At 30.0% G+C, this 12,682-nt stretch overlaps 1 protein-coding gene across 2 annotated transcripts; it reads left to right on the top strand.

Moving 5' to 3' along the window:
• Positions 1 to 5,745: 5,745 nt before the first annotated feature.
• On the top strand, positions 5,746 to 7,396 carry LOC108339900 (probable BOI-related E3 ubiquitin-protein ligase 3). Of its 2 annotated transcripts, none has more exons than XM_052878487.1 (2): positions 5,746 to 6,371; positions 6,521 to 7,396. In XM_052878487.1, exons 1-2 carry the CDS (start codon positions 6,093 to 6,095, stop codon positions 7,040 to 7,042), a joined length of 801 nt encoding a protein of 266 aa, XP_052734447.1. In that variant the 5' UTR covers positions 5,746 to 6,092; the 3' UTR covers positions 7,043 to 7,396. The 2 variants fall into 2 exon arrangements, with proteins under 2 accessions (XP_052734447.1, XP_017432615.1); XM_017577126.2 differs by having other exon boundaries at positions 5,750 to 6,371; positions 6,476 to 7,396.
• The last annotated feature ends 5,286 nt before the right edge of the window (positions 7,397 to 12,682 follow it).

Below are 12,682 nucleotides of genomic sequence, written 5' to 3'. Positions count from 1 at the left end.
TTCAGCTTTCTACACATGCTTTTCTGACTCACTCACTCAACCACTGGTAAAACAGCATGCAACATTGCAATTCCGGTGTAGTCAAAGTTGCACGAGAACCACTCAAAAGTTCTTCTCTTACCCCTTTCTTTCACTGTTTTGGGGCACACAAAAGCAACCTCATACAACAACATCTACATGCAAGCAATATGCATGGGATTGGGATTGGGATTGCGATTGGGATTAGGATTGGGATGGGTCCTTCCCCCACAAAAAGACAATTTCCTACTTCACATGATTTGCGTGTGTCGGTCTCCAATGTACAATATATATATATATATATATATATATATATATATATATATATATATATATGTCAGAATTCAACCCACACATGATCATACATGCATACATTTATATGCACAATAACCAGTGACCAACCACACAATTTCATATTTTACAACCACTCAAGAACCGTCCTTAATTTGTTTATTCATTCGATTTTCGTTTTCATGTTAAAGTATTGGGCTTTCCTAGCTATAATGCTTGTAAGTTACTGAGTCGGATTGCAATCTGCAACCAAACAATATTAACAAGAAGAAGAAAATGTGACATGATTGAGGAACAGATGATGTTAATTATGGTTTGTTTGTTTTTTTACGAACTAGATGCTAAATACGATGACATCACAAATTAGCATCAGTATAATGTGACAGATTAGGTTTTAGTCGGAGCTGTCTGATAATTATTTATTAAGAACCAGATCTCTTAACCGACCAAAAAATATATACTTTTTTCTTCAGTTCATCTATCTTTTTCCTCTTTTAATCCTCTGCTGCGGTAGATTAAGCTGCCAGCTAATGAACCTAGCCAGTAGCTATGTACTATCCAGTAACTTAAATATATTAAAATACTTATACAGTATCAGTTACTTACATTAATATTATCAGACAATTATGTTACATGCATATCAGTAAAGATAATATAATTTGCAGTATCTGGTTATTTCCGTTAAAGATAAAAATATAATATTTGTTGTATTTGGTAATGACGAAAGTGATTAGGTAAATATATATGCTACATGGTAGTGATCAAAGAAGTTGAGTTTTTTCTTTCTTTTTCTTTTTAAATCGAACCAAACAGATTTATTCCAGCAAAAGAACAGATATGTGAGTGTTGTGAACGAAAGAACACGCAATTCATAATTGGCCAATCCCACACGGGAACTTTTTATGCAGTGTGGAGGTGTTAAGTGGTCCTGCTATTACCCCAAAGCATGTTGAAGCATCTGCTTTAACCCATCCAAGTCAAATCTTTGATATCACCCAAAACCTAACAAAAATTAAATGGCCCTTAATTATTTTCTTTTCTGCATAAATAGATTGGTACGTAATGGGGTACATGGAATAGGACAAAGCTTTGATGTTAACAGATTTGGTACGAGATGAAGTAGTAGGTTCGGTGCTTAATTAGTTGCGTTCAGCTTGTCCACGAGTTGTATATGTACTATTTCTCAGATGATGCCTTCAATCGTCTATTTCTAAATTGCCAAATATGCTAATTAACCGACCATATTCTTAAACCCAGAATTCATGGTATTTAAAACCTAAGTCAGCTAGGTTTGCTTCATAGAAAAGAGTTAACTTCCGAATACTTTATATATATTTAAGATCAACCGTACCATGTTTAAACCAGAACTATGAGGTAGGATATTTAATTGCAGAGCTAGTTGACTCTTTGCATGTTTTATATATATGCAACGCTAAGCTGATGAATTTCATTAGCTAAAAGGTTGTGCCATGTTTTGACTTGAAAAGTTTACATTAATTTACCCTCACGGCAGTGTGATAAGTATATAGGAGCTGATTAATAATGCAAGGTAGAACAGAATCACAGTGCTCTATAAAGGATTACCTTACCCTGATTCTACGACATTTCCCTATGTTTAATGATTGCGCCAAATCAAAGTCTTGGAAGTTAATTAAAAATTAGGAAGGTGAAGGAATAAAGTTTTTGACCATTTTAGGGGATTAATTAGGATTACCTTTTACGGCACAAGTTCCATCTTGTATATATAACAAAAGAAGATAAGTAGTTGAGAAGTTACCCCAAGACTTTTTGCATCAAAAACGAGAAATATATATCCCACGACTTTAATGAGTTAAACAAAAGAAAGTAAAATCAAAGGGCAATTCCCACAAGAGAAAGCGAAAGATAAGAGAATATTATTATTTTGGCACCATGAAAATGTATTTTAAAAAAAAAAAAAACTATTAAGCCTAATGAGGGAAAGGTTCACCGAGGATATACAACGAGATCTGATCCAATTTCATAAAGAATTAAGATATTTTTACCCAAAACGCAATTGATTAACGAATCTTTAAAATTTTTCTATTTTTCCATTATACCACGATATTTTAACAACTTTTTTTAATAACTTTTTGACAATAGAGTATTTATCACTATTTTATTGGTTTATATATTTAAAACTGACCATTGATTTATATATTTAAAACTGACCAATCATAAATTAAGTGATTATAAAAAAATTGTCAAAAAAATTTGATAAAAAATATTTTTCTTTTTCATTTCTATCCATATAAAACTTAACTCACACTAATATTGTAATCAAAACTACAGTGTGTGTGTGGAAGGACCTTAGCCCCTAAGTCGCATTTGCACAAATACCACCCAAAGGTTGATTGGGTGGAGAACACATGGGTCCATGACCACCACACCATACTCCTCACTCTTCGCCACACCTTAATATTCTATTGAATTCAACTCAATGATTCGTCTCATCCATGAATATGCATGATGATAAACAGATTAGGGTTTGGAAAAAAAAAAAAGAAATGAATAAAATAGAAGGAGGGTTTGATGACTTTTCCTCAAACACGGAGATTTGTTGGTGTATGCGTGCATGTGTCACTTCACGGTGTTGGCTTGACACAAACTTTAATAAATGTTCCGTGATTTGGGATTCCACGAGAAGCGTCAATAACGTTGTGTTGTTGTGGGTCATGATCATGGAGGTGTTTACATGTGTGTCTCCAAGAAGATAGGTCCAATGTAACGTCCAAACTTCAAAGGAATATCGTGATCGTCTTATGTGGATGTTGACTATGTCTAATATACTCTTCTTCTTTTTTCATTTCTTTATCCATTTCCCTAACTTTCATCTCGTATTTTTCTTTGAGTAAAATGTTTTGGATCACTCTATCTAAGTTATTTAAATCCGTAACTCCCGAACAATGCTCTGTGTGGCTTACGTGTTCTTTTTTGGCTTTTTCTTTTGCTTTTTATGGACGGTAAGGTGTGTGAATACACGCCTTCAACCACTGAACCACCACACAACTATTCAAATTTCAGAGTTTTGCTTGCAAATTTTGATTTTGGAGATTTTAGTTATAAATAGACCAAAAAAATAATTTGACATAGATTTTTAATTTCACAATATTTTAATATGGGTGATATTTTTTCAATGGTTCATTATTTATTTTTTGACATATTTTAATTTTAATAAAAAAATGACATGTGTCTTGTGTTAAAATATCATCAAATATATTTTTTTTTTAAATTTAAAAAATTAAAGTCAAACCACGTGTATTTAAAAAATTATTAGTTTAGCATTGGGAGATTATTTTTCTAAAATCATAGAATGAGTTTTTGCTAATTAAATTAAACAACTCTAAATTTAGTTCATCAACTTACTAAAATAATGAACCAAATCTAATGGTTTTTTTTTTAAGAATATATTATCGATAAATTGATCTGTATATATAGAGAGCGAAGAACTTTCCTACAGCTTTAGGCGGTTGATGTCAACGAGGACAAGCTTCGTGTGTTAAAGATTAATTAATGTATCTGTAAAGAATTGTAACCCTAAAGTAAGATTTTGGTAGAGATAAATAAATATTAAATATTTGAATATTTATTTAATATTGTTATTAGATATCTGTAAAAAAATATTAGACCATTTTTCGCCATTCACCTGCTATAAATCTCTGTTTAAGAAATCGACCATGTATTTTGTCAGGTGAATTGAATAAAACTGCTCCGAATTATAAATTTTAATTTCAAAAAACGCAAAACACACTTAAGTTTCGTTTGAATAATTCATTCGTGCACGATCAGTTTTTAGAGAGTAAATTAAGAATAACAATTTGATTTTCTTAAAATTAATTTTTAGTTTTTTTTAATGCAATCAAATTTATTTCGTTGTCAACTTAATTCAGTTCAATATTTTTTTTTTTTTACCAAACGTGCATTTCAACAAATATCTTTCGTACATTACAAAATTTTCCGTTGTAGCTGTACGATGAAGATTAATTCATAAATTATTGTTATTACCATAATATCATATAAATGAGTTGGTAACATTCACCACCAAAATTGGATTTAACTGGTCAACTATTCAGTAGGATTACCCGTGATTACACTTTTGAAACATAATAAAAAAGCAATTAATTAAATATATTTATAAAATATTGTTTCGATATTATTAAGGTGATTTTTTAATAAAAACATTCATTGTTTATATAAGAAGAGTCGTTTAAAAAACTGAAAATTATTTCCCTCACATTAAACATCCGTTTTGATGCACAAATTCCAAACTTAATGAATAAACCAAAATTTAATAACCAATTCTTACCCACTAACTCGTTCAACTAAGCTTTTAATATTATTTATAAAATTTCGAAGAGTTTTTCTCTAGCTAGTTTAGTAAGAAACAGTAACAGTGGGAAAGAAAGAAGAAGAAAAAAAAGACGAATATTGATTTGTTTGATAAAACATAAAAGAATTATTTAAAAAATAATGGATACAAAATTCCTCCACAAAATAAAAAAGAAAAATGTGAAATTTTATTTTATTTAAACAGCAAATATCTTTTACTAGATAAGTTTATTTTTGGACTTAATATTAATATTATTAATATTATTCTTATTCTTCTTATTATTAATATTAATATCTTGAGTTGTTTTGTTTTGTTACGAATTCTGCTCTTGTAATAAAACTAAAAGTGAAAGTATTGATGAAAAATAATAATAAAAAATAGTTTTAACCAAACAATATACAAAATAAAATCCATTATTTCATTAAAGATCTAAAACAGCCAGCTGCAGAAAATCTAAACTAAGGGCAACTTACAAAGTATACATTATGATTTGGTTTTAATCTGTTAGTTTTAGTATTGTTGTGTTGAGAAATGAGTATGATAATTGTGATGGTGAAAAGTGAGGCAGTGCAAAGGAGAAGGACATGTTATGGTAAGTTTTATTGAGGGAAATAAATCATGCAATGGTTTGAATCCTTTAGAAAGGAGAGAACTGACAAATCTGTGGGATAATTGTTGAATAAAAACTGAGACTTTCAGAGGTTTCTGTAACTTTCTCACTGGCCACCTACTTCAAAATTCGAATTGAATTCCTTTATTTATTTATTCAAAGCAGAAGAAACGCCTCTGAAATCTCTGACCCGATAGTTTAGTCACAAAATATGCATGTGGTACGTTGTTGCTTACCACATCTTGCACCTATTTCTTAAATGCTTATAGGACAGGTAAGAAATAAAGAACAAACAAAGTTAAAAAAAGAAAAAGCTAAAGAGAGACTCCACCACACCCTATGCTCTTCTTATAGCCTCTTTCTTTCATTTCCTTTCCAAGTTTTTCAGTTACTTTTTCTGCACAATCAAAATCCATCCATTAATTGACCCTCATTAATGTTCCTATTATTTTAATCAAATATAAACTTCAACTGCTAATTTATTCCTGTCCTCAACTTTCTTTCCTTACTACTTTTTCTGTGCAAGCCATTTTCTTTTTATTCAACCACTCTTTTATTATAAGTATATGCATATTTCCACACCACCACTAGCCTCCACAACACAGCACAAACATATCTCTTTACGCTTCCTGCCATGCCTAATATCTTGCTGTGAAAACGTGCCCAAAAAAAAACTATTTTTCACCCTTCCAACCTTCAACTTCCAGCTAATATCATCATATCAGCATGCCTCGTTACTGAAGAGATTTAAGGGGGAAAAAAAGCTCAGTTTTTTTCATCACTTTTTGAAGGTTTGCCTTTGTTCGACGTATTGGTGCTCAGATTATGGCTATTCAAACGCAGTGGTATCCCAATAATTCTGCTTCTCCATTCTGGAACAATGGTCATTGTGCTCCTGCCTTTATCGATTCCGGCATCAGTTTTCAGCACAAGCATCAGCAACAGCTGCCGGAACAGCATTTGGGAGAGTTATGCAATGGGAGTCAGGGAGGAACCTTTGATCCAAATCTTCATGTCTGTAGTTCAAAAGGGATGAATTCCCCTACGTTTGCTGTTCAGTTTCAGAAACAATGGGAAGAGATTGATCAGTATATGAAATCTGAGGTTAGAATTCATACACAGCTTTATTATCATAGTTGTGAGACTATATATTATTGTTATTTATGATAGTAAGTTAAGATTTTTATTGTTAATTTTGAATGGGGTAGGATGAGAAATTGAGATATATGATAAAAGAACACGGGAAACAACAGGTGATGGCATTGTTGAAAAAACTGGAAACTCGTACGCTTCATGTCCTCAGGGAAAAAGATGTAGAAATTGCACAAGCCATGAAGAGAAGGTTAGAGTTAGAAGAGTATTTGAGGAAGTTAGAGGCGGAAAACAACAGATGGCAGAGGTTGGCTCAGGAGAAGGAAAACATGGCATTGTCTCTATACAAAACGCTGGAGGAAATGACAGAAGGTGGAAACTTTTTGAACAATGGGGCAGTGGCAAATGATGCAGTGTCTTGCTGTGGCGAGACTGGAGGAACAGAAGAGAGGGAAGAAGAAGGAACTGCAGAAAAAGGTTTAGAATGTGGAGGGGTGAATGAAGTTGAACAGATTACGAGAAAAGGAGGAGTAATGCTTTGTAAAAGCTGCCATTCTAGGAGCTCGTGCTTTCTGTTCCTCCCATGCAGGCACCTTTCTTCCTGCAAAGTTTGCAACGCTTCCCTCGAGGCTTGCCCCGTCTGCAGAACACCAAAGAAGGCTACCATTGAGTTGAGACTTTGATTTTCTAGGCTCTGATACGAGTACAGACTTTGATTTTCTAGGCTGATATTCCCGGAAAAAAGTAAATACAACACATAGATTGCTTAGCTATATGATGAATCATGGATCTGCCAAGATACATGGACATTACTCATTTTCAGTGAGTTCAATGTTTCAAGACTCAAAACTTTAACCATAGTTCAATCCATGTCTTTAATATTCAAATGTCTGGTTTATTTCCTTAGGATCTTTATGTGTTTAGATCTAATTTGTAGAAGACCAACACAAGAGAATTTGCCGAATACAACAAAATGTTCACATTTGTGCAATATTTTAGTCTACCATTAAATCAATCAGTCATTTTTGTTTTTCCTATTTATCATTGAAAACTCATCCACCACCATATATATATATATATATATATATATATATATATATATATATATATATATATCTACACAGTGATGGTTTCTGTGGCATATCTGCTATGGAACAACTTTATAGGTCTAATTTAGTTTCCTTGTACGGGTAATTGGTCACTGAGATTTGTGCAATGTGATGACAGCACTTTTTTCTGAAGGAGTGGTTTGCAATTTGGGCCTGTGATGGTGGACATTGAGTGGTGTAGTCTATTCATCTTTGAGAGATACCATTGATAGTTTTGCAGTGATGATGTCTGCACATATAGACAGAGCTATGTCAAATATCATTGGCTTGTAAACAGATGGGTAAAATAAAATTATCTTAGTTTTTAAATCAGATAAGGTTGTAGTTTGAAAAGTTCAGATAAACCATTTGAACAGAAAACAAATATATTCATCACTTCAGTTTCATGATACTAGAAAAAAAGAATCAGATTTGAACAGCAGTTGAAGAAAAAAAAGTTAAACCATGCTATAAGAAAACAGATACTTTATTGACACTTCAGTTTTATTCTGGATATTTATTAGAACGAAAACAGTAAAGGAATAGTATGAATGATTTACTTTTAATAAATAATTTTGAAAAACTGAACATGAAAAAAAGTCTTTAAATTGACATTAACTGTAAGGGAAAGTTTCTCTCTATAATATTAATACAATTAATTGGATCAATCCAATTTAATTTTACTTTTGAATATGGAAATTATGTATCTATATTTATATCATTAAGTAATATTAAAAAGGAGATTAAAACTTTAAATATCAACTCAATTATATTTATTGTGGGATTAATATTTTAGATAACTTATATTTCAATCCTTCAAATCTTTTTAAAAATAAATGTCAAATACTTTTAAAACTTAGTAACTACTGGATTATAACCACACTACATTATGTGCTTTGACAACTTTTTCTGTTCAAAGTATAACATCTGAATAGTAGAAAACTGATTTTAGAAAACTAACTTTCTTTTACCGATATCATTCAAGTAAAAAAAAATTCAACAATTTTTTATATCTAGACTTAAATCAAATTTCATTCAAAATATAAAATTATAAAATATTTGACATGTGATTATAAATTTGTTAGTCCATATGCTTTTTTTTCAAATATTAAATATTTATTAAATTTATATGAAATTTTAAAACGTATTTCTTAATTAACATAAAAAAATGTGTAAATAAATACATTTAAAATATCAAATAAATTTAACAAAGTTTAGTTAAAAATAACTAAATCCATATATTTTTAAAGTTTAACAATTAAATTGGATCAAATTTAAAAAAAAAACATATTTAACTTTTTTTCATATATATATATATATATATATATATATATATAATTTTATACATTATTTTTTCTTCTAACATAGTTATTTTAATTTTCCTTCACTCCAGTGATGAGCCACATAATGCTACCAGACTCTTTCTCTTAATTACAAAAGGTGTGATCTCTTGTTTGTATTATAATAATAATTAATAATATTATTAATTGATAATTAATGTAATGGATAAAATCTGATCCCAAAACCTTAACACTTCATTTAATTGTTGCATTAATATTTTTATTATTTAAACATTAATACAATATGTAATTGTTGCATTAAAATTTTTAGTATTTTCTACACCTAATGAACTTCATGAAATTATCAATTCAATTTATCAACATTAGACTCTGAATCATCTCCTAAATCCCCAGTATTCTTTTATTTTTATTTATTTTTAGTTCATAGCCTTCTTAACTTTAATCTTGCTTTACCTACCAACTTTAATCTTGCTTTGAGTCCGTCAACCTTAATTTTATACTTCTAATGTCTTAAATATAGTTAACACAATTTATAAAGGAAGAAACAAGTGTCATAGAGACCTGTTGCACTTTTTTTATTTTATTTTATAATTATTTTTTGCTCTCATACTAAACAAATTGAACGGATAGAAAGTTTTTGTAAATTGATATATTTACATGTGTGAAATTAATTAATTGTATGTAACAATTAATAGGTGAAGTACTTAAAATGAAATGTGTAAATAGTAGATTATTTAAATAGGTCTGTGAACAGATTTTGATTGAGCATTTAAGTTAGATAAAGAAAAGTGTTTCTAAAAATAAAAATATAAAATATAAAAACAATATATTTCTTTTTAGTTATTTCTTCTTGTTTGTTTTTAAGTATTCCAAAGTTCATCAATTAAAACTTTTTCACCTCATATTTTCTTTTTATGAAATTGAGTTGAGTTAGCAATTTCATTGGTGAATACCTTTGCTCTTTTTTTTTTTATCGTTCTCGAGTGCATATAAGGGTGTGGAATATATTTTTCTTTTTTAATTCATATGACTTTTAGAATTTCATTTTAGGTTTAGTTTGTGGTATTTTGATATATTGGAGGCTCATAAAAAAAAATTGTTTTGCTCTTTTTCTTTTAAGTCATTATTAGATTTTAGGATAAAATCTAGGCAGTTAAAAAAAATATTTTAAATTTAAATTTCAAATTTTGGAACGATGGTATGTTTTGGTTTTAGAAGGATTAGATGGCATAAAAGTTATGAAATAAGTTGCTGTTCACAGACTTGAAATATTGATTTAATTAATTACAATATTTAGCATTTTTTTATGTTATTTGATAAGTGTGCAAAGTATTATATACTAATAGTATTCAATTTATATAGATTGATTATAAATGGGTGTAAAATATTGGTTGAATTGGGAAAATGATTGAATTAATATTTTGAAATTGACGTGAATAATTGTATGTATAACTTATTGAAAATTCGATGTAATAGTATAGTATGTCATGTGATGGAAATGAAATTAAATAATGTGATTGAAATTGATTTTTTTAATAAAAGTGCAATATTTTGAACTTAGATACTTAAATATGAACTTAAATTATTCAATAATGAATTTGATATGATGTTAGGTTAAAATGAAGTATAAGGGTTAAAAATGAAAATCATCCTATTTTGAGAACGATATAACTTTTTTCTAATATATATATATATATATATATATATATATATATATATATATATATATATATATATATATATATATATTAATTTTATTTTCTTATGATTTATAATCTATTAATCTATTAAGATTATAAGAAATATAATATAGTAAAAAATTATTTTACTATCATGTTTATTTTATTGATAAATGTTTAAAAAGTTAAATTTTTAGTCATTTGACATCATTAATATGTTTATTTATATTTATTTTGTTATTGTGAAGATAGAAATTATTTTAATCTTTCATGTATATTTATTTATACTGTTATATAATATTTTTACCTTACAATTATATTTTCTATTTTTATATTAAATGATTATACAAAAAAATTATTGTTGAATATTCTTTGTGTTTTTATTATGTAAAAACTAAACTCATATTATTTAATAAAAATTAACATCAATCGTATATACGTAGAATTATATACAAAATTTTAAATGATTATAACATAAAAATGAAAATATTCTTATAATATAAGAAAATCACATATTGGGAAATCTATTTTATTATTCATGTCCATTTGGTTTACAAGTGTCCAAAAAGTTAATTTTTAATCATTTGTCATTATCAATTTATTTATATTTATGTTAAGCGGTCTACATATAGACTATTCACAAATGATATTGTTCGTAAAGATGTCGAGAGGTTATTGAAGACCTTCAATTGTCCATAAAAACCTTCAATTGTCCTTCCCTTGCTTGGTGCTTACACATGTAAGGTGTGTTAGGCTTTGGACCTTGATGGTTGCATATTGCCTACCAAAGAAGGTGTGAAAATTGACGAAGCATACTATGTTGTGTGGCAAAGTGTTGAATTATGCCAACGCCTCTCTCTTCAAGGAAAGAGAGAAAGCCCTACACAAGATGGGGTTGCTTGACGAGTAAAACACCATGGTGTTTACGAATAAGCTCAAGTGTTTGTCTAGGTCAATTGATTTATCATACTTCTCAAAGACTGGGGGTGTCGACTTTTCAGGCATTGGTGTCTCTATAATAGATGTAGTGAAGGGCGATCGACCCTCCACCTATAATATCTTAACCATGAGGGTTCTTCTGGTCACCCCAATACTTAACTTCTTACTGATTCTCGTCGGTCCCTCAGTCTAGATATTCTCCTTCAAGGGGTAAGAATGATAAGCATAAAGTGTTGTGCGATTTGTTCCTGCCAATCGATAGTATGCTCGACCCTCAAATGCTGTTATTTCAACTTCATGCCTCTGTTGCATCTCCTGTATCTGTCTTTGCATATCTCTCATCAACTCCATAGGGTTTTGCTGATCACCTATGTTTCTCGTTTGTCACCGTTGGTTTTCTTTGTACGTCCTCGGGCACCAAAATGTTTCTACTTAGGGCTTCAGGTAAAATCTTCTAAATAACAAAATCTTCTAACTCTAAGCATAAGTCAAAGTTTCTTTTCCGTTTTAGGCTCTCAATCATTCCGTCCAACTAAGATTTACTTGTAGAAGACACTCTGATTATAAAATCAAGGGTGTGACATATTTAATATTAAATATGTAATGAATGTAACCAAACTATTATTTATAGTTTTCGAAATAGACTTTAGGTTAGCACTGATCTAATTGCAGTCCAATTGGTAATAGTCTGACTTAGGTTTATTATAATCATCTTTGGCGTTAACTTCACTATAACAAATTGTTCGACTATCCGATCATTCCTTTGAGATCATAAATTAAAAAAACCTTACAATTCTTAGGTTGGAAAACAATCATACTATATGATAGCGTCCTCCTCGAGCTAGGTTGGGCCAAAGCACGAAGATGAAGCTATGGAGGTGGAATTTGTGCGGAAGCGATGGATATGGTGGTGGGCTCACAATTTTGGTGATGTTTTTGGTGAGTATTTGTGGTAGGATGGAGGTGTTTGATGGATCTCCGGAGAGGTTGGGCCAACTCTAGAGAAGGGTGGTTAGAGGGACCTCATGGGATGCTCTAGCCTTGACTTGAGACAAGATATGTTTGCATACATTTTGGCATAATAACATTCAAATTCATCAAGTGATTTTACAAGGAAGGAGACCCTTCTATTTATAGAGAAAGGTGTCTCCTAAGTAGACAAGAAACCCTAAAAACTATCCACTCTTAAAGAGACATGTGGCAATCCTCTTTTACAAAGTTTCTCCACTCTTAGAGTGCCATGTGGCAATCCACTTTTGTAAAGTCTTCTCCACTCATGTGGTAATCCACTTTTGCAAAGTTCCTCCACTCTTAAA

The sequence above is a fragment of the Vigna angularis genome, chromosome 5, assembly GCF_016808095.1.
Source record: "Vigna angularis cultivar LongXiaoDou No.4 chromosome 5, ASM1680809v1, whole genome shotgun sequence".
Lineage (NCBI taxonomy): Eukaryota > Viridiplantae > Streptophyta > Magnoliopsida > Fabales > Fabaceae > Vigna > Vigna angularis.
This window is presented reverse-complemented; position numbering and strand designations above follow the sequence as displayed.

What these genes read in the sequence shown, in the direction of transcription:
- LOC108339900 (XM_017577126.2), top strand. Translation starts at nt 6,093, where the DNA reads ATGGCTATTCAAACGCAGTGGTATCCCAATAATTCTGCTTCTCCATTC. An exon ending in ATCAGTATATGAAATCTGAG is followed by an intron (nt 6,372 to 6,475) that starts GTTAGAATTCAT and finishes TGAATGGGGTAG; the next exon opens with GATGAGAAATTGAGATATAT.